The sequence below is a fragment of the Kogia breviceps genome, chromosome 8, assembly GCF_026419965.1.
Source record: "Kogia breviceps isolate mKogBre1 chromosome 8, mKogBre1 haplotype 1, whole genome shotgun sequence".
NCBI lineage: Eukaryota > Metazoa > Chordata > Mammalia > Artiodactyla > Physeteridae > Kogia > Kogia breviceps.
Window position 1 is genome coordinate 76,261,058 of NC_081317.1, and position 21,233 is coordinate 76,282,290.

Below are 21,233 nucleotides of genomic sequence, written 5' to 3' on the forward strand. Positions count from 1 at the left end.
CCCTGTAGATGTTAAACAAGAATTGTAGTAGTTTTGTTTAATCATCTGGTATATTCTAATTAAGTTCATTGCTCAAAGCAACTCATAAATGCTAAAAAATCACCTCCAAATAAACTAGATACAGGAAGAGAGCAGGAGAAAGTCATAAAATTTTATCAAGTGCTGTTATTTTGAGTTCTTTTTCTACCAGGAAAAAAATCACTGCACGGTTTAGAAATCAAGCCTTACTATTAAATGTATTGTAAGTTACCTGTAAGGGTTTAAAAAGTATAATTATTCCTCCCTCCCTATAGGTCTTTAAATGTAGCCATTCACCCAATAATAATATTTAGTAGTATTTAATTCCAAGACAAATATCTTGCTAAAGACAAAGAAGTCTAGGGTCTGGAGGCTGACAGCTTGGTTCACATCTCCGCTCAATCACTGAGCAGCCATGTGAATTCAGACAAGTTACATGCACTTTGTGTATGATTTCATCATCTATAAGTGCTGAAAACAGCCCTCTCTACTTCAGAAGGTTGTACTGAGGATTCATAGAGAAAGTGGGCCAAATGTTTAATGCAGTGAATTGTTCATCACAGGCATACAGTAAATATTAACAATTCTTAGTATTCAGGATTATGTAGTTTTTATGGGTTTTATTGGGATTTTTGAACTAATGAGCAATTTCATTCAAAATGTTAATATGTGTACATTTAAATCTCATTGGAGCAGAAGATAAGTCATTGCCACTTCCTCATCTAAGAACATCAGGACATTTTATCTTTTTGTTTGGCCTTTTTGGCCTTTCTGAATATGTCAGTCAGAGTGAAATCATTGATAGTCTCCTATTTGTTGGACATAAAAGGAAATCTTCATGATTCTGCTTAAAATGGTACTTTCTCAAAGAGGAATGTGGAGTATCAAAGCCTCTTATCTGAAGGTAGGATATATTCCATACTGTGCTCCAAATGCCTCTGGCACAGTTTCTTCCATTTAGTTAAGAAATTTCATTCAATTTGAGCACTCTGGTTGCTACTGTTCTCTATGTTGAGAAGTCCCAATGAGGATATACTGATAGAAAGTGTTGGATAGTGGTCGGCCATAATATATATTCACTGAAATGCTTGGCGTCTTGCACGATGACCACTTTGCTATGTACATGTAAAGCATGGGTCTTAAACAGAGTGCACAATACATCTTTTTAAAAACAAACCATAGAGTAAAAGGTTAAGGTTTGGTGATGCTGTATATGGAAACACACTCAAGAGATATGGCAGAATATAGGTAGGTTTCCGGACTACTAGTTCGTATCCGAAGGGTACAGCCACAGAGAGACCCAAGTTCAACAATTACTATATTTGTTCCACATTTAGCAAATATCTGAGCATTCATTTGTGCCCAAGAAATCTTCATTGACAAATGAAATAGAATTAGAACTCACTTTTTTTGACTGAAAATTATATGAGAACAACTTACAGGAATGATTTGGCCACACACACCAATAGGCTCATTTCTTGTATAAGTAAAAAAGTTTCCATCTGAAAAATAAAACACACAATCATTTATAGACAAATGTGCTTGATATTCACAGAATGGTGGTTTGGGGCTGATGTGAGAGGAGGGTATAGACAATAACTTTAAAAAAAGAAAAAAAGAACATATCTCTGCCTATTTACAAAATGAAAACCTGAGCCCTCAAATAGTCATTTGAAATGAGAGGAACCATAAAACTGAGTTAGGTCAAAGAAAAGAGGCACAACTGGAAAAGATCTGAACAATATTTGTTCCATCTCTGGTCCTATAGGAGGGCTACTTTCTAAATCATACTTGTTCTCAGTTTCCTTTCTTTCATAATAAAGGAAATAAAAGGTGTGTAACTAAGAAAGAAACTGTTAGAGTTCTGTTTCTGACAGCTGTGAGTTCTACTAGTAATTTTTTAAGTGCATAATATAATTTAAAAAATAGTAAAATTAAAATCTAGTAGAATTTAAAAATATCTCCTTGTGAATGACAAGCCTTTCCTACTGGCTTGTTCTAAAAAGTCCTCTTCTTTTTGCCTACCTAATAATAAAAGCAAGCTCTCTTAATCTATGAAAAAAAAATGCCAGAAGTAAAGGACATTTCCATCTGGATTTGATTGATTCATATGCCTCAAAGTTTGATGTGGTCATCCTGAGGTTGCACTGTGCTTTGTGTTCGTTCTAGCTTCCACAAAAGCTTCCTGGCTATCATAGCAAGAAGGCTACTTATCAAGATCTATTTGTACTTTAAATGGTTTCTTCAATTTTATCAAAGGGTAAAGTAAAAGTTTCTGAAATAGCCACAGTTCTTGGTCCCATCATGGTCTCACTCTCCCCTTTCCACTTCCTGGCTCTCACTTCTAACAAGCGGGATGCTCCAGTTAGATTGGAAATGCACTTCAGGGCCAGTCCTGGAGGGTGTTGTATTTCCGTAGTCAGTACGTTTATATGAATTAAATTCTACTTGTAATGTTTTCCAACTCAATGCCTTTTCATATTCCTATCCCATTATGTGCATACTCTATTAAAATACTAAAATGCATACACATTCACTCACACAAATTCTTAAGCTATAAACACAGACCCATCTTTCTTTGAAACTATTTGAAACAAATCAATGTGAATTAGTTTGTTTAATTAGTCTGCTCTAACTACACTGAGTTAGACCAGGCACAGATGACCATAGCTGACTCATACTGGAACGTACAAAGAGGCTTAAATAATTACATTATAGAAAGGGTATAAATGTCACCATTGGCATAAAACCCAAATAAATAATTTCAGAGGCCAGCTCTGAAAAGTTTGAGTCCTTAGAGAGACAACTGCTTAAATCAGTAATTGTGGGCATACGAATGTTCTTACTTTAATATTTTCTAAAGTATCTATAGTGTTATTTTCTGCATAATTATGTTGAAACAATTTTAAAACCCATATGATGAATCTTAGCAGAACGTCCAGGTTCAGAACTGCATTGTCTCAAAGTCAAGAAGAAAATAATTCTGCCCTACTTGGTTGACATCTTTAAAAGGGAGAGTTTGGAATTTTTCATCTCTACAATAATCTCCTCACCCCTACCGTCACCCACAGTGGTTTCCCAAAGCTGCTTACCAATGGGTATCGTGCGGCCCTGGATCTTGTCAGCCCAGCCTGCACAGTAGCGTAATGTTTTTATACAGCCTCCTAAATCCATCAGATATGCATTGGAAAATAGTTTTCCACCATTCATTGACTCCATTGTCTGAAAAAGAGATCACACCCCAAATCTAAACTTCCACAGAAATTTTAGATTAAAAAAATAGTCAATATTTTGAGTAATCGTGTGCTAGAGAATTTTGAAAATACTAGAAGAAATCCTGTAAGCAATCTTTTGTAACCTCCTCTTTTTAAAAAGGAGACTAAAAAACGAGTTAAAAGGACTTGCTTAAGACTATACTTGCTTAAGGACATAGCAAGATCTGGGTAGAAAAGGTAGTGAGATTCTGGTTTCTAAACCCTAGTGCCCTTCTATCTCATTCTGAATGTCCCCCAGTGAACCAACTTTCTAGGAATTGGTCACAATTTGATATACACACAGCTTGTGAGAGTGGCACTTAGTCTTCTTAGTCAGATCGGAGTTCCAACAAGATTTCACTTATTGTATGATACAACTGTGTGTGACAATTTACTGTCAGTGACCATTAATAATGCCTCAATAATCATTTTTAATTTTTACATCCCATCTGGATATTCACACAAACTTAAATAACCCCTGGATTTTTTTTTAATCCATGAGTTTTCTTCAACAAAATTTTAAATTGTGAAACTCAGAGTTTTGCCGCTAATATCAAAATTATTGGTTGAATGGTCAGGCTGTAAAGTTCAACATTTTCTAGCGGGCCTCTCACTGTTGTGGCCTCTCCCGTTGCGGAGCACAGGCTCCGGACGCACAGGCTCAGCGGCCATGGCTCACAGGCCCAGCCGCTCTGCGGCATGTGGGATCTTCCCGGACCGGGGCACGAACCCATGTCCCCTGCATCGGCAGGCGGATTCTCAACCACTGCACCACCAGGGAAGCCCCCCCCTTACAATCTTATGCTGACAGAGGCAGTCAACATTCTGTAATTCACAGATCGTTTAAATTAGAGAAGGCAAGTTTTAACAAATTCTGCTTTCTTCCTGCAGGATGTTTTGGTTACTGTTGTTGTATTGTGTATAACTTCTAATTCCATATTTTTACATACTTTGAATTATGCTGAATCTTTGAATGGATAATAAATGGCCCTTTGATTAACTATAATGGCTAATGTTGATTTTAAAAAACAAGGCTGCTTGTTGCTGCCAGTTAAGATTCTAAAGGTGGTAAAACCTTACTCTGAAATCTGATGTTGCTGTTGCTTTGTGTTAAATTGGCTTCTCGAGGAAAAAACAAGGAAACACCTCCCCCACCCATTTTATGTGCTGATTCATATAACTGCTGAAATGTGTTTTAAAAAGCAGTATACATAAAAATAACATTTTTATAAACACATGAATGGATTTTTCTTTATTATTCACTCTTTCACCTATAAAAAGAACATAATTTATTCAAGACCATTGTGAACATGTACATTTCAGGAAAGGAAAAAGTGGCCATTTTATTAACTGTCTTGGTGGGCTAGATTATGGAGAAATAAGGTTTATTTTAAAGAAATATCCTGGGCACCTTTAACAAACTCCATGAGATTTTTTCACTCAAGGAGTTCAGTGGTCAAGTAAGTTCAAGAAAGCCGGTATATTATTCTAGGATCTTCATGCTGCATGTGACCTTATTTTATAAAGGCTCAGAAATTCTACAGTAAAGGAAAGAAACATTTAATTTGATTTTACTCAGGGTCTGCCCTGGTGGCGCAGTGGTTAAGACTCCGCACTCCCAATGCAGGGGGCCTGGGTTTGATCCCTGGTCAGGGAACTAGATCCCACATGCATGCCGCAACTAAGGAGCCCGCCTGCCACAACTAAGACCCAGTGCAACTAACTAACTAAATAAATAAAGCAAAAAAACCCAATGTTTAGACTGTAGACTCTATTCTGGGAGTAGACATTAACATCATCTAAAACCAGAGTGCAGATTACTTACTATCTGAGAATAATACCATTCATACCATCTGAGAATACCATTCACATACAAGAGCTGGTAGAAGTCTTTTTGTTTTATTTGTAGAGAGTATATAGTGAACACTAAAATCAAAACAACTCACCAGTCCAAACAATGAATGCTTTCTAGAGATTTTGAGTTCTGCATAGTTTGGTTAATACTCACTGCCAGGAGCAGACGATCTCTTTCGATTAAATCAGCCAACTTGTTTATTAGCCGTCCTCTCTCTGAAGCATCCATAGTACGCCATGGAGAGCCAATCTGAAAAGACTGTCTTGCAGCCTTCACTGCTTTGTCAACATCCTCCTGCAAGTCAAAGAATTCAATTCGTGGGCTAAATATATTAGCAAATCCAGTGGCAATAACCCTATAAAATACACTAAAATTCCTCATAAGCTGTGTCTTCATCAGCCTAATTCCAGCATACTGTACAAACTCAACTACCATATACTGGAATTATACCTGCTGCCTACTCTTTGGAATGATGAGTACCACACACATAGCACATGCTTGATTTCCTAGAATAGAAATATTATATTTTAATAGTTCCTATCATTGGCATGCTTACCATATATCAGGTAATGTTCTAATTGCTTTACACCTATTAACTCATTTAATTCTCAATAATTTTATGAGACAGATACGTTCCCCATTTTACAGATGAAGAAACTGAAGCAAAGAGAAAGAGGAGATTTGCCCAAGCTCAATAGCTGAAAGTGGCAGAACTGTGTTTTAAAAGGAGCCCAGCTGACTGTAGAGTCTTTGCTCTTCACCACTACATTTTACTGCTTTGGTGACTGGTTTGTCAAGAGTTCCAGGGAAAGCTCAAGATCTAAAATAGTGAATATCTTCTTGGATCTCTGGTGACTTTATGGGCTGTGTACTCTCATGAAGAACCTACTGAAGGGTGAATAAGAACTGTGTTTTGCTGTTGAAGAGTAAACATTATAAACATGTGCTCATTCCTCTTGTTCAGAGGGAAAAAGGCACAGAGGCAGTGGGTCTGGTATAGAGAAAGGGCAGTGTATTACAACCTCTCATTTCCCAACTAGGTACAAAGAGTTCCTTTCAATCCCTAACTAGGTAAAGAAGTCAGCTTCTTATTATTAAGGCACTGCTTAAAATTACATTAATTCAAGCAAAAGTCAAATAATTGAGTAATTTCACAGTCTTCTTGCCGTCACTGGTGTCCTCACTCACACTCTTTTTTCTGAACTGGTTTATTCCTCCTGTTCTTTCCTAGTCTGCCTCAGTTAAATACTTTCCCTGGCCACTCATTCCCATAGATCTTTGTTCAGATCCCATTTGAGTGCCTATAGAATACCTCTACTACAAAAATCACTACTTCTTCCATTACTACTTTATTTGTCTTTTTTCCTTCCTCCATCAAATCAGTTGCAAACACTTTAAAGGCATTAAAGGCATAGATTTTCCCAATATTCTTTTGCTTATCAGTCTGGTCACTACATGGAGCTATATAAGCTCCACAAATCATGGTACCTCTTAGGCCAGTGGGTTGTCTTTTGTGCAGGAGCCATAGTTTCCTTAAAGAATCTGAAGGGAAAGTTGTCCTAATTTTTTTTTAATTGCTCAAATTAAGCTGAACCCATTCAACGATGATACCTTCCCCTTTGTGAGGCATGGATCTCAGATTAATATTCCCTGCCTTTGATTATATTCAGTCAAGAAGTCCGAAACTGGGAATTCCCTGATGGTCCAGTGGTTAGGACTCCACACTTCCACTGCAGGGACACAGGTTTGATCCCTGGTCAGAGAACAAATATCCCACATAGCGCCACCAAAAAAAAAAAAAAAAAAAAAGTCCCAAATTTACAAGTCTGCATATTAAAATACAAGAAAAGTAAATTATTTTTACATTATTTATCACCACACTAAGATGATCTTGGCCCAGAGGGATATTTTAGAAGTATAATTTGGTCTGATTAAGTGATAATATTATCACAATACAGACTACAAGCAAACATTCTTTCACTGTAACCATCATACACTTGTGTATCTTTTCTTTTTAAAAAAATTTTTTAAATTTAATTAATTTTTTTAAATGGCAGGTTCTTATTAGTCACTTGTGTATCTTACTGTCTAACTTTTGAGAGAATAGTGATTAGATACAATAAAATATATGTATTCTTACTCTCCCTTCCTGAGAAATATATATACAGGCATATTTTGGGCATTCAGTTAATCACATTGATTGATTATATTTGGACATTGTTTTATGCCATAGGTTCTCACCTTTTCCGAATTATATTTGAAGAGCACTGTTGAAAAAAATTAAAAAGCAAACCACAAGAATCTGAAATTGCCAGCATGATCTGTGGATACCACAGCTTATAAAATACATGCTGCTCTGTGTTTAAAAAGGTCTGTGTGACACAGCTTTCATTTGGATCGTTCTTCTCAGTGTTCCATCATCAGCCTTAGCCAAATATGGTTTATCATAGGCATCCTGGCCTCTCAAAGGGATATGGAATAATTGGCTTCAAGACAAGGAACTCTGCCATATGGAAAATATGTTCCTGGAGAATGCTGCTATAAATAAAGATGTTTTTGTGGTTATATCCTTTGGATCGTGCTCCTCCTTTTCTCATATATTTTATCTTGCTGGCACAGAAATAGAATAATGGTAGTTAATATATAGGTCTGGAACAAAACAACCCTGATCTGAATTCTGGTTCCTCACCTATTAGCTATGTAAGCTTTGAAGCATCCATCTATTCATTCATCCATCTATCTAAAGATTTGCTAAACACTCTATTCTGTAGCATTCTTATCATCAGGCTGCTAACGATAAAGTAGTGAAGTAAAGAGACTGGCCTTTTGAAAATTCCAATTGTGTGGGAGAAACATACAACCAGATAATCACATCATTATTATAAACCATGAGAAATATTCTGAAGTGAACTATATTGTGATATGACTTCTCTCACCTTTGGTTTTCTTATCTTTAAAATAGGGATAATGTACCTCATGGAGTTGTGTTGAAGATTAAATAAGGTGACACTTGAAACACATTTTCTGTGACAGACATTATGTTAAGTGTTCATTAAATGGTAGTGAGTGCTATTGGAATCGGAGCAGTCAAAACAACCTTAAAATAACTATCAGCAGTTGTAGTGTGTTTTAATCCTTCCTTTCAGTTTTCACTGCCCTGTATTATTTTAGGCTGTCATTCTCTCATATTGTTGCTAGCCTTCCTAAGTCTATTTTCTTCTCTCCCCAAACTGTCTTGCCTATTGCTACCAGGCTAATCTTCCTCGAATAATTTGACCTTATCGCTTTCCCTCTCCAACATTTGCAAATGCTCCCTTTGCCTTAGGTCAGACTTCTCTTTCTGATTTTCAAAGCCTAGCATTTTGGGGCCCCACTTCACCTACTCAAACTTGTGCTCACATTTTTTCTACTCTATCTGGCCCAACTACTTCTCACCTTTGCTCCTATAATTCTCCTCGCCTAGAATGTTCTACCAGCACACCCCTTTCCTTTCAAAATCCTACATATTCTTTAAGACCCAGCTCAAATATCACAATCTACCTAAACCCTTACCAGATTAATCCAGCTTGATAATAGCTACTAGTTAAGAGCTTACTAAGTTCCTGGCACTGTGCTAAACCCTTTATAACCCCACAGTTACTGCTGTAGTTAAGCATCACAGACCACGTTTTATAGGACATGAAATCTAGCAGATAGTAGAACCAAAATTTAGTCCCAAATCTGACTTCAAAATCCAGTTGTATAGCTCTTCAAGGCTATCCTAATAATCTCATTTGCGATGAATACTACTGCTATCTCTATTATAAGCTATAATACTTCTTACTATTTGGGTCTACAATAGGCAGGTTATAAATATTTAATAAGTTTATTATGCATCTTATAAACTCATTATGTTACATTGATTTTATATAAGGGTGCTCCTTATATAAATAATTTTCTTATATTAATATTTACAAAATAATTCATATCTTAATTGATTCCATTATATAACAAAGCTTTTACATTAACCAAAACTATTAGGCATAAAGGGTTTTTGTAAATTATTATTATTATTATTTTTATTCCAAGACTACTATTTCTTGGATTTTTAATCCAGGACTAGCATTTCCAAGGACATAATTTTTTAACTAACTAGAAAACAATTTGATGCCATTAACTCAGATTTTCTACCATCAATAATACTTTTACCTTATAGTGTTTAAAATGTTCCTTTTTTGAAGTAAGGGACCACAAGTTGAAGAGATGAAATTAAGGAAGGACTGAACTCTTCCATCCCTCCCAGACCGTGCATTTCCATATTAAATTTGTTCAGATTTGGAGAAAGTAGTTATCAGACCAGTTTTACACCTGTCATAGGCACTTACTTTAATGGACATTTACTTTTATCCCCACCAATTATTTGTTAGGTCATGCTTTAGTATTAAAAGCAGTTTTCAGGATTAGTCAATATAGCCCAAAAGAGCCACTGAAGTGAAAAGAAAACAGTTCCCACCCCCATCTGTGCTTTTCTTTATAACCTGCATTTGTTCTTGCCCTTCCTCCTTTCTTTATAGTACCATTGAAAGGCGGTATGTAGCCCATTGTTAGCTCCATTCTACTCATCAATTAAATCCTTAAAACCTCTTGGCTCATTATCTAAAGAGTCAGTTCCAGAATATTAGGTTTACTGTGACCATGTAATTTACTAGATTTGTACCTTTCACTAAGCAACGTCGGAAGTTACTATACATTTGTCAGCAAAATTGTGAGAACAGCAATAATTATTTTAAAACAAATGCTGGTAGATCATTTCAAAAAAGAATATGACGACAAGAGCACTGGATCTTAAGCAAACAGTTGCTTACTATGGACAGTTTATAACATAAACAATCTAACGTGAGAGATCAAGTATTTAACCAACTGCATTAGCATGGTGACCTGATTTGAAGCTTTGCTGGACTTTAATGAATGTTTTTAAACCACATTTGTACAGACAGTTCTGCCCTACTAAGAGCAGGAATAATTGTCAATAAGCAGAGAGCACATAGATATCAAATATTTCTAAAGCTTCAGGTGTGATCATCAGCTTTCCCTCACTACACTTTAGGAAGAGGGTAAATCTCACCAGTGATACCAAGAAAAGTCTTCAGATTGCCTGACAAGATTTCACCTTAGGAATTCCACGCACAGATCTGTTTTACTGAGGAAACTAATCTCAGAAGCTAGTGGCAAAGCGAGATGTCCAAGGCCCAAGAGCTAAAGCATCAAGAATTGTTTTTTTCTTTCGTTAATGCAAACTGCACACAGTTCTGCAGTCTCCATCCTGAGTGGCATTTATACCTCTGGAGAGAAAGCATAGGCAGCTGTTAGGGGCTCAGCTCTGCCCTCATCTTGTCCTTTATTGCTTTTCCCACCTCTTCAGGGTTGTCAGAGCCACTCAAGCAACTAGAAGGACATTTGAGGTCATGTAATGCTGGGTAGACCTCTAGAAGTCTCTGATAAAAACTATTCTTCTTTATTGAATTGAAGAATCAATTTTTCTCTTATTTCTGGGAATGGCTAATAGGACCCAGGGTTCTGGGTTTCCTAGAGCACATTGCTAGGGATCATCAGTATTTTTTGGCCTAAGTTTGGTCTTGTGCCATTTCATAGAGATGCAGAGTGATTATCATAGCACAGTTTCCAATCATCAACTTTCTTACCTGTCAAAACCCATGCTTCCTATTAAATGCTAACACCTGAGAGGAGATACAACTTAAGGTTTAATACATTAGTTCAGTGGTTCTCAAAGTGTATTCCCCTACCCTCACCCCAAACAGCAGCAGCAGCAGCAGCTAAGAATTTGTTAGAAATGCAAATTCTCAGGTCTCCCTCTAGAATTATTGAAACAAACTCAGGGTGGGTGGGGTGCAGGAATCTGTGTTTAACAAGCCTTCCAAGAAGTTCTAAAGCAACCAAAATTTCAAGAATCCCTGCTTTAGTCAGTAGTCATTTTAGTACTAGATTCCTAAGGTAAGGTGTATGAGGTATATGGAAACAAAGCTTGATGAAGGAGAAAATGATTTCATTTATCCATTATCTGTAGGGTGTTAGATACCGTGGGCATAAAGGTGAGACGTAATGTCAATCTCTACAAGAAGCATATCGTCTCAGACAAATTAACCAATAAGCAGTAAAACACAAGGTTAGAATATATGTATAAGTGATGTTCTGTAATGACATAGAAGAGATTAATTCTACCTGTGAAGGTTAGAGAAGGCTTTAAAGAAGTGTAATACCTATAATGATTGAGGCTACATTACATGCCTGGCACTGTTAAAACACTATGTATCTTCTTATTTAAGCTCCCCCAAGTTTTTCCTATCTCCCTGTTTTGCACAAAAAGGAACAGGAGCTCAAAGAGGGTAAATGGTAAATGCAAATGTGGAACTTCTGTGCCCTTACCACAGATGGTGACTTGAACTAGGTCCCAAGGACTGCACTGTGGCTGTGGCCCAGAGGCAGCGATCAACATGCAGTGTTTGGGGCATGGTAGTGGGCACCGTAAGGTTGGAACTCTTACATTGATGAGGAAAAATGGAAACCAGAAACAAAGGTTTCCACCCCCCACCCCCAGAGACAATGAGAAGCCCTTGAAGAATTTATGCACGGGTGAACTCTGGTATATAGAAAGTGAAAACTGAAAGCAGGTGACATGTGTCTCCATTCTATGTTGCTTCTACTTCTCAAGCTGTTGACCCCTCTGTCTAAACTCTGCATCCTTGCCCCTCAAAGCATGGTTCTTACTTCTTCTGATAACACTGCAACCTGAATCCAGGGCCTTTCCTAACTCCCAAAGAGCCCCTCAGGTCTATCACTATTTTCAAAAAGGTTTGCAAGGTGTAATACCTTGAGATTAGTTGATTGGGAAGAAGATAGCGAAAGAATGGAGACAGGACAGGAACACATGATTGCTACCATGAACTGAACATAGTGTCGAAAGTAGTATTATCCTTGGATTTTGCTGCCTTCATTTTCCAATAAGTAGTCTTTTCATGCAGTAAAATATTTTACCTCTTTATATCTTCACATGACAGAAATTAAAAGCTTGATAACATCTGGACAGCTAAAGACCAGAAAAATCATTTCAAATTAGACCATATGCTTTTTAAGGTATGTGTCCAGATAAAAATTCTGAAGGCTTTTATACTTCACTCCCTGGCCTATTTAATATTACCCTCTCTTTTATAATAATCAAAAGGTAAGGCAGTAGCCCTGCCAGACACAGGCTCTGGGGACAGAAGCACAGCAGCTGATTGCTGATTTCATTATTTATTAGCAATGTCTTCTTGAGTAAATTACTCAGCCTTTTCATTCTGCTGTTTCATCATCATTTATAAAAGTGGCTAACAGTAGTACATAGGGTTGCTTTGTGTATTAATTTTTTTTTAATTTGTATTAAAAATTATCATTATAAAAGTTAATTTTTGTTGTTAGTATTATTAGCTAGCAAGTAACAACACTTAATTCGTGATTCAATTTAAGTCACTTTAAAATTCAATTTTTAAGGTACTGACCAATATAAATTCAATGATTTTTTCTTTTTTTATAATTTATTTATTTTTATTTTATTATTTTTTTTTAACATCTTTATTGGAGTATAATTGTTTTACAATAGTGTGTTAGTTTTCCCTCTACAACAAACTAAATCAGTTATACATACACACATGCTCCCACATCTCCTCCCTCTTGCATCACCCTCTCTCCCACCCTCCCTATCCCACCCCCCCAGGCGGTCACAAAGCACAGAGGTGATCTCCCTGTGCTATGCAGCAGCTTCCCACCAGCTATCTAATTTACATTTGATAGTGTATATATGTCCCTGCCACTCCCCCACTTCGTCACAGCCCACCCCTCCCCCTCCCCATATCCTCAAGTCCATGCTCGAGTAAGTCTGTGTTTTATTCCTGTCCTACCACTAACCTCTTCATGACATTTTTTTCCCTTAGAGTCCATATATATGTGTTAGCATACGGTATTTGTTTTTCTCCTTCTGACTTACTTCACTCTGTATGACAGACTCCAGGTCCATCCACCTCATTATAAATAACTCAGTTTCATTTCTTTTTATGGCTGAGTAATATTCCATTGTATATATGTGCCACATCTTCTTTATCCATTCATCTGTTGATGGACACTTAGGTTGCTTCCATGTCCTGGCTATTGTAAATAGAGCTGCAATGAACATTTTGGTACATGAGTCTTTCTGAATTATGGTTTTCTCAGGGTATATTCCCAGTAGTGGGATTGCTGGGTCGTATGGTAGTTCTATTTGTAGTTTTTTAAGGAACCTCCATACTGTTCTCCATAGCGGCTGTATCAATTTACATTCCCACCAGCAGTGCAAGAGGGTTCCCTTTTCTCCACACCCTCTCCAGCATTTATTGTTTCTAGAGTTTTTGATGATGGCCAATCTGACTGGTGTGAGATGATATCTCATTGTAGTTTTGATTTGCATTTCTCTAATGATTAATGAGGTTGAGCATTCTTTCATGTGTTTGTTAGCAATCTGTATATCTCCTTTGGAGAAATGTCTATTTAGTTCTTCTGCCCATTTTTGGATTGGGTTGTTTGTTTTTTTGTTATTGAGCTGCATGAGTTGCTTATAAATTTTGGAAATTAATCCTTTGTCAGTTGCTTCATTTGCAAATATTTTCTCCCATTCTGAGGGTTGTCTTTTGGTCTTGTTTATGGTATCCTTTGCTGTGCAAAAGCTTTTAAGTTTCATTAGGTCCCATTTGTTTATTTGTGTTTTTATTTCCATTTCTCTAGGAGATGGGTCAAAAAGGATCTTGCTGTGATTTATGTCGTATAGTGTTCTGCCTATGTTTTCCTCTAAGAGTTTGATAGTGTCTGGCCTTACATTTAGGTCTTTAACCCATTTTGAGTTTATTTTTGTGTGTGGTGTTAGGGATTGTTCTAATTTCATACTTTTACATGTAGCTGTCCAGTTTTCCCAGCACCACTTATTGAAGAGGCTGTCTTTTCTCCACTGTATATCCTTCCCTCCTTTATCAAAGATAAGGTGACCATATGTGTGTGGGTTTATCTCTGGGCTCTCTATCCTGTTCCATTGATCTATATTTCTGTTTTTGTGCCAGTACCATATTGTCTTGATTACTGTAGCCTTGTAGTCGAGTCTGAAGTCAGGGAGCCTAATTCCTCCAGCTCCATTTCTCGTTCTCAAGATTGCTTTGGCTATTCGGGGTCTTTTGTGTTTCCATACAAATTGTGAAATTTTTTGTTCTAGTTCTGTAAAAAATGCCAGTGGTAATTTGATAGGGATTGCATTGAATCGGTAGATTGCTTTGGGTAGTATAGTCATTTTCACCATGTTGATTCTTCCAATCCAAGAACATGGTATATTTCTCCACCTATTTGTATCATCTTTAATTTCTTTCATCAGTGTCTTATAGTTTTCTGCATACAAGTCTTTTGTCTCCTTAGGTAGGTTTATTCCTAGATATTTTATTCTTTTTGTTGCGATGGTAAATGGGAGTGTTTTCTTAATTTCACTCTCAGATTTTTCATCATTAGTGTATAAGAATGCCAGAGATTTCTGTGCATTAATTTTGTATCCTGCAACTTTACCAAATTCATTGATTAGCTCTAGTAGTTTTCTGGTAGCATCCTTAGGATTCTCTATGTATAGTATCATGTCATCTGCAAACAGTGACAGCTTTACTTCTTCTTTTCCTATTTGGATTCCTTTTATTTCTTTTTCTTCTCTGATTGCTGTGGCTAGAACTTCCAAAACTATGTTGAATAAGAGTGGTGAGAGTGGGCAACCTTGTCTTGTTCCTGATCTTAGTGGAAATGGTTTCAGTTTTTCACCATTGAGAACGATGCTAGCTGTGGGTTTGTCATATATGGCCTTTATTATGTTGAGGAAAGTTCCCTCTATGCCTACAATTCAATGATTTTTAATGAAATAACTTGGCAATGTATCATTACAAAAGTCCTATATTAAGATTTTTTAGTTTCCTTTTGCAACTTAAAAAATTTTGTATGAATAAAGGATTTCTCTGCTTTTTAAATGTATGACCACTCACTTCATGTGCAGTCTATTTGTACAATAAATACAGACACTATTTCAATTGAAAAGCAAGGAAAATAATATGAAAAGAATCACCACACCCAGAAGCACAAGCACATTCTCATCATCATTGCATGACTAGTGAGTACCCATTATGTACCAAGAACATTTCCCCAGATGACCTGGAAACCATGTTTTCATGACATATCTATTTGAACATGGAAGGAGGTTGGAAGCTCAGAATGGTGCCATAAAATGGAACTAGTGTTATAAAACTTACCTTATCTCCTTCTTCTACCTCACACAGTTTCTCCTCAGTTGCAGGATTAAAGACCGGAAATTTCTTGCCACTCACTGAACTATGCCATTCATTGTTTATAAAGATCTGCAGAGAAGGAGAAAAGATAAATAAAAAGGTATTTAAGGGCAGAGTCAAGATGGCGGTGTGGGGAGACGCAGAGTTAGCACCTCCCCACAACTAGGGTGACTGCCAGCTGCTGGTGGGGGACTCTGATGCCCAAGGAGACAGGAGGAACCCTAGAGTGAACTGGGAGGATGTAGGGGGACTGAGGGGGGAGGAGAAGTGGAGGCCAGACAGGATTGGTGCCCCTTAGGCAGGGGAGATCAGGAGAGGCAGGTGGGAGGGACTCTCCAGGAAGAGTGGGGGAGGAGTGGAGGGTGATTGCCTGGCCCACTCGAGCCCAGGAAGCCTGCTGGGCTCCCAGGTGAGGTTCCCCGCCCTCTGAGACCAGGGGTGGGGGGCACGTCTGTGCCCCTTCTGTTCCTTGAGCCTAAGCCCCACCCTCCCATGCCCCCAGGGCCTTTTCCAGCCCTGTGGGTCCTGAGCATTGGCCCACCCACCATCCAAACCTCACCCTTGCTTAGGCCCTACCCTCCAGAGCCAAGGCCTTACCCCTTTTTTTTTCTTTTCCCTCCTCCTCTTTTTTACTATTGTGGTACTGATGTACCTTCCAGTTGTTGATTCATCTATATTTTTATTTTTACATTCTTTCTAACATATCTGTTAGTTTCCTAGTCTAATTTTATTTTTTACTTTGTTATTGGTTTTGGCACCCCATGCGGCTTGAGGGATCTTGGTTCATGGAGCCCGGGGTTGGGTGGAAGCTCCTGCAGTGGGAGCTCTGAGTGCAAACCACTAGACTAACAGAGAACCTCAGACCCCAGGGAATATATTCATCAGAGTAAAGTCTCACAGAGGTTCTCATCTCAGCACCAAGAACCAGCTCTACTCAATAGCCTACAAACTCCAGTGTTGGAAGCTTCGGGCCAAACAACCAGTAAAACAGGAACACAATCCCACTCATAAAAAAAAAAAAAGATGAGACGGCAAAATAATGTCACAGATGAAGGAGCAAGGTGAGAACCTACAAGACCAAATAAATAAAGAGGAAAGAGGCAATGTACCTGAAAAAGAATTCAGTGATGATAGTAAAGATGATCCAGAATGTCGGAAATAGAATGGCAGCATGGACTGAGAAAATACAAGAAATGTTTAACAAAGATTAGAAGAACTAAAGAACAAACAAACAGAGATGAACAACACAATACCTGAAATGAAAAATACACTAGAAGGAATCAGTAACAGAATAACTGAGGCAGAAAAATGAATAAGTGAGCTGGAAGACAGAGTGGTGGAAATAACAGCTGAGGAGCAGAATAAAGAAAAAAGAATGAAAACAATTGAAGACAATCTCAGAGACCTCTGGGACAACATTAAATGCATCAACATTTGAATTATAGGGGTCCCAGAAGAAGAAGAGAAAAAGAAAGGGTCTGAGAAAATATTTGAAGAGATTATAGTAGAAAACTTCCCTAACATGGGAAAGGAAATAGTCACCCAAGTCCAGGAAGCACAGAGAGTCCCATACAGGATAAACCCTAGGAAAAACACACCAAGACACATATTAATCAAACTAACAAAAATTAAATTCAAAGAAAAAAATATTAAAAGCAGCAAGGGAAAAACAAAAAATAACATACAAAGGAATCCCCATAAGGTTATCAGCTGATTTTTCAGTGGAAACTCTGCAGGCCAGAAGGGAGTGGCAGGATATACTTAAAGTGATGAAAGCAAAAAACCTACAACCAAGATTACCCAGCAAGGATCTCATTCAGATTCGATGGAGAAGTTAAAAGCTTTTCAGACAAGCAAAAGCTAGGAGAATTCAGCACCACCAAACCAGCTTTACAACAAATGCTAAAGAAACTTCTCTAAACAGTAAACACAAGAGAAGAACAAGACCCACAAAAACAAACCCAAAACAAGTAAGAAAATGGTAATAGGAACATGCATATCAATAATAACCTTGAATGTAAATGGATTAAATGCTCCAACCAAAAGACACAGGCTCGCTGAATGGATACAAAAACAAGACCAATCTATATGCTGTCTACAAGAGACCCACTTCAGACCTAGGGACACGTACAGACTGAAAGTGAGGGATTGGAAAAAGATATTCCATGCAAATGGAAATCAAAAGAAAGCTGGAGTAGCAATACTCGTATCAGATAAAATAGACTTTAAAATAAAGACTGTTACAAGAGATAAGGAGGGACACTACATAATGATCAAAGGATCAATCCAAGAAGAAGATATAACAATTATAAATGTTTATGCACCCAACATAGGAGAAATTCAATATATAAAGAAAATGCTAACAACCATGAAAGGAGAAATCAACAGTGACACAATGATAGTAGGGGACTTTAACACCCCAATTACACCAATGGACAGATCATCCAAACAGAAAGTTAATAAGGAAACACAAGCTTTAAATGACACAAGATCAGATAGAGCTAACTGATATTTATAGAACATTCCACCCAAAAGTGACAGAATACACTTTCTTCTCAAGTGCACACAAACATTCTCCAGGATACATCACTTCTTGGGTCACAAATCAAGCCTCGGAAAATTTAAGAAAATTGAAATTGTATCAAGCATCTATTCTGACCACAATGCTATGAGATTGGAAATCAATTACAGGGAAAAAAAAACCGTAAGACACAAAAATACATGGAGGCTAAACAGTATGCTACGAAATAATCAAGAGATCTCTGAAGAAATCAAAGAAGAAACAAAGAAATACATAGAAACAAATGACAACAAAAACACAACGACCCAAAACCTATGGGATGAAGCAAAGGCAGTTCTAAGAAGTTTACAGCAATTCAATCTCACCTCAAGAAACAAGAAAAATCTCAAATAAACAATCTAATGCTACACTTAAATCACTAGAGAAAGAAGAACAAAGAGAACCCAATGTCAGTAGAAGGAAAGAAATCATAAAGATCAGAGCAGAAATAAATGAAATAGAAATGAAGAAAACAATAGCAAAGATCAATAAAACTAAAAGCTGATTCTTTGAGAAGATAAACAAAATTGATAAACCCTTAGACTCATCAAGAAAAAAAAGTGAGAGGACACAAATCACTAAAATTAGAAATAGGGCTTCCCTGGTGGCGCAGTGGTTGAGAGTCCGCCTGCCGACGCAGGGGACACGGGTTCGTGCCCCGGTCTGGGAAGATCTCACATGCCGCAGAGCGGCTGGGCCCGTGAGCCATGGCCACTGAGCCTGTGCATCCGGAGCCTGTGCTCCGCAACGTGAGAGGCCACAACAGTGAGAGGCCCGCGTACCACACACACAAAAAAAAATAAAATAAGAAATGAAAAAGGAGAAATCACAACTGGCACTGCAGAAACACAAAGGATTATAAGAGACTACTACATACAATTATATGCCAATAATATGGAGAACCACAAAAAAATGGACAAATTCTTGGAAAGGTACAATTTTCCAAGACAGAACCAGGAAGAATAAGAAAATATAAACAACCTATCACAAGTAATGAAACTGAAACCATAATTAAAAATCTTCCAACAAACAAAAGTCCAGGACCAGATGGCTTCACAGGCGAATTCTACCAAACACTTAGAGAAAAGCTAACACTGATCCTTCTCAAACTCTTCCAAAAAATTGCAGAGGGAGAAACACTCCCAAATTCATTCTACGAAGCCACTATCACCCTGATACCAAAACCAGATAAAGATGTCACAAAGAAAGAAAACTACAGGCCAATATCACTGATAAACATAGATGCAAAAATTCTCAACAAAATACTAGCAAACAGAATCCAACAACACAGTAAAAGGATCATACACCATGATCAAGTGGGATTTATCCCAGGGATGCACGGATTTGTCAATATATGCAAATCAATCAGTGTGATACACCATATTAACAAACTGCAGAATAAAAATCATATGATCATCTCAATAGATGCAGAAAAAGCTTTTGACAAAATTCAACACCCATTTATGATAAAAACTCTCCAGATAGTGGGCATAGAGGGAAACTACCTCAACATAATAAAGGCCATATATGACAAACCCACAGCAAGCATCATACTCAATGGTGAAAAACTAAAAGCATTTCCACGAAGATCAGGAATAAGACAAGTATGTCCACTCTCACCACTCTTATTCAACAAGGTTTTGGAAGTCCTAGCCATGGCAATCAGAGAAGAAAAAGAAATAAAAGGAATACAAATTGGAAAAGAAGAAGTAAAATTGTCACTGTTTGCAGGTGACATGATACTATACATAGAAAATCCTAAAGACACCACCAGAAAACTACTAGAACTAATGAATGAACTTGGTAAGGTTGTAGGATACAAAATTAATGCATAGAAATCTCTGGCTTTCCTATACACCAACAACAAAAACTCAGAAATAGAAATTAAGTAAACACTCCCATTTACCATTGCAACAAAAAGAATAAAATACCTAGGAATAAACCTGCCTAAGGAGGCAAAAGACCTGTACTCAGAAAACTATAAAACACTGATGAAAGAAATCAAAGATGACATAAACAGATGGAGAAATATACCATGTTCTTGAATTGGAAGAATCAACATCTTGAAAATGTGTATATTACCCAAAGCAATATACAGATTAAATGCAATCCCTATCAAACTACCAATGGCCTTCTCCACAGAATTAGAACAAAAAAATCTTACAATTCGTATGGAAACACAAAAGACCCCGAATAGCCAAAGCAATCTTGAGAAAGAGAAACAGAGTTGGAGGAATCAGGCTCCCTGACTTCAAACTATACCACAAAGCTACAGTAATCAGGACAGTATGGTACTGGCACAAAAACAGAAATATAGATCAATAGTACAGGATAGAATGCCCAGAGATAAACCCACGCACATATGGGCACCTAATTTACGACAAAGGAGGCAAGAACATACAGTGGAGAAAAGACAGCCTCTTCAATAGGTAGTGCTGGGAAATCTGGACAGCTACATGTAAAAGAATGAAATTAGAACACTCCCTGACACCATACACAAAAATAAACTCAAAATGGATTAGAGACCTAAATGTAAGACTGGACACTATAAAACTCTTACAGGAAAACGTAGGAAGAACACTCTTTGACATAAACCACAGCAAGATCCTTTTTGACCCACCTCCTAGAGTGACAGAAATAAAAAAATAAACAAATGGGACTTAAAAGCCTTTGCACAGCAAATGAAACCATAAACAAGACAAAAAGACAACCCTCAGAATGGGAGAAAATATTTGCAAATGAATCAACAGACAAAGGATTAATCTCCAATATACACAAACAGCTCATGGAGCTCAATATCAAAAAGACAAACAACCCAATCCAAAAATGGGTGAAAGACCTAAACAGACATTTGACCAAGGAAGATACAGATGGCCAAGAGGCACATGAAAAAATCCTCAACATCACTAATTATTAGAGACATGCAAATCAAAACTACAATGAGGTATCACCTCATGCCAGTCAGAATGGCCATTATCAAAAAACCTAGAAACAATAAATGCTGGAAAGGGTGTGGTGAAAAGGGAACCCTCCTACACTCTTGGTGGGAATGTAAATTGATACAACCACTATGGAGATGAGTATGGAGGTTCCTTAAAAAACTAAAAACAGAACTCCCATATGACCCAGCACCCCACCACTGGTCATATACCCTGAGAAAACCATAACTCAAAAAG

The 21,233-nt window shown here is 37.4% G+C and overlaps 1 protein-coding gene across 1 annotated transcript in view; it reads right to left on the bottom strand.

Moving 5' to 3' along the window:
• Positions 1-21,233, bottom strand: part of ALDH1A1 (aldehyde dehydrogenase 1 family member A1) — a 57,907-nt gene that overhangs the window by 23,115 nt on the left and 13,559 nt on the right. The window contains exons 2-5 of the mRNA XM_059071159.2: positions 15,462-15,566; positions 5,281-5,421; positions 3,111-3,240; positions 1,459-1,520 (exon numbers count right to left, since the gene is read on the bottom strand). Coding sequence (XP_058927142.1) covers positions 1,459-1,520; positions 3,111-3,240; positions 5,281-5,421; positions 15,462-15,566 — 438 coding nt within the window. The remainder of the gene's footprint in view (positions 1-1,458; positions 1,521-3,110; positions 3,241-5,280; positions 5,422-15,461; positions 15,567-21,233) is intronic.